At 65.3% G+C, this 1,813-nt stretch overlaps 1 protein-coding gene across 1 annotated transcript in view; it reads right to left on the bottom strand.

The window, feature by feature from the left end:
* Positions 1 to 426, bottom strand: part of EBI3 (Epstein-Barr virus induced 3) — a 6,442-nt gene extending 6,016 nt beyond the window's left edge. The window contains exon 1 of the mRNA XM_039878375.1: positions 28 to 426. Within this exon, the coding sequence (XP_039734309.1) occupies positions 28 to 94 (67 nt within the window). The 5' untranslated portion in view covers positions 95 to 426. The remainder of the gene's footprint in view (positions 1 to 27) is intronic.
* Positions 427 to 1,813: the final 1,387 nt, after the last annotated feature.

The raw sequence follows: 1,813 nt of genomic DNA, 5'->3' as shown, positions 1-1,813 counted from the left end.
CCCCCAACACCCCGGGGTCTCACATACCTTCTCTCCCACGGCAGGAGGAGCGGCCGGCCCAGAGGGTGAGGGTCAGGAGAAGTCTTAGGGCCATGGTTCCAGGAGGCTCTGCTTTCAGCTCGGGTGGGGAGCAGCCTTGAGAAGAAGGCAGGGCGCTTGGACCCACCTGGGGGAAGCCAGCCCCCGTCAAGGCCCCCACTTCCCTTTCCTGGGGTCTGACTCGCTGGCTGGTGCGTGGGGCCACGGAGCGTCACACGCGGAGGGCAGAGGAGCGCCCGGTGCCTCCACCGGCCACCCGCCCCGGACACCGATGCGGAAGGCTCTGAGGGTGGGGGCACGGAGAAGAGGCAGCGAAAGGGAGAAGTGGAGACCCCGTGGCCCTTCCCGGCAGAGCCCATCAGTCAGCCCTTCCTTCCGGCTGCGTGAGGAGGGGCTGGGGAAACCCCAGGAGGGGGACGATGACAGGGAGAGAGACAGAGACAGAGACAGGGAGCGGGAGACCCGGAGGGAGAGACTGAGACAAGAGATCCTAAGAAGGAGACAGAGAGAGAGAGACAGACAGACAGACAGACAGAGACAGAGAGAGGGAAAGATAGAGACAGAAAAAGAGAGAGCGACCGAGAGGCAAATACAGGAGGAAAGACACAGAGGGACCGAACTTCGGGCGAAAGGGACACAGACAGGGACACAGACCCGGGCCCCCACACAGGAGACGCCCATGCGATCCCGTGGCACGGGACAGGCAAACCCTGCGTGGGGACTTGAGTCCTGCGCCCAGTCGGGGAGGGCCCTGGGCTCCGGACGGGACAGGGGTCAGGAGCGAGCGGCGTTAGGGACCAAGGCCAGCGTGGGAGACCAGGAGCAACGCTCCAGACAGAGCGTGGTCTCCCTCGGTCGGACAGAGGCCCCGGGGGTGTGGGGACCTGGGCTTGTGCCCGTCTCTTGCTTTCTGAAAAGCCGCCAGTGGCAGGGAGTGAAGAACGGGGCGGGCGGGCGGTCGCCGGCCACCTCTGCGGGAGTCTCCCCCTGACCTGTGGGCCCCTCGGGTCCCGGCGGGTCCGTGTCCCGCAGCGCGGAGCGGGCTCCGACGTCCAGCTGGTTTCACCTCTGGTCAGTCTGGGCGGCTGTCACGTCTCGTCCCTATTTCTTCCTCCCCTCGGATTTCATTCCCTTATTCTTACGCAGATGTCGAGGGACGACCGTGTCTCCTGTCACTTCTTCGAAGCTGAGATGCTGTCACTTCTTCGAAGCGGGGCTGCAGTCGCTGCTTGTCCCTGGGAGACGCCTGTCCTGAGGCCCCAGAGGCAGAGGCGGCGGTGGGGGCTGGTTGTTTCGGTAACTGGGGGTGGTCAGACTCTGGCACGGCCAGCATCTCTGCAGAGCACGGAGAAGCCTGGAAGACATGAGATTAAAGGGCCGTGGGCTGGAAAGCCATTAAAGTAAGACAGTCACCAGGCGTCCTGAGAGGGGAGGAGCCAGGGGACATTTGTAGGTACCCTTTAATGGCGTCCCACATAGCTTGGATGGTGGGCCGTGCGGTGGCAGAGGCATTTCCGGTGGGAGGTCGACAGGGTGGCTGTCCCGAGAGCCATCCAGACAAGGCGGGCGACGAGGGGGCCGAAAGCTCCCGTGGTCCCTCCCTGCCCGCACACCCGGCGGGGACAGAGGCCCCCCACCCCGGGCTGGGGGCGTGCTAGGCGGCCAACGCCGAGCAGGTCGAGGGCTTCTGCGGAGCCGAGCTCAGGCCGGCCGCCACGCTGCTCGGACTTGCCCTCGGCGGTCATCGTCTTCAGGTTTGAGGTCTCTGAGGCCC

This window comes from Pteropus medius, unplaced genomic scaffold (genome assembly GCF_902729225.1).
Source record: "Pteropus medius unplaced genomic scaffold, Ma_sr-lr_union100, whole genome shotgun sequence".
Classification (NCBI taxonomy): Eukaryota; Metazoa; Chordata; class Mammalia; order Chiroptera; family Pteropodidae; genus Pteropus; species Pteropus medius.
The sequence above is the reverse complement of the archived record's forward strand: the minus strand, read 5'-3'. Positions and strand labels throughout refer to the sequence as shown.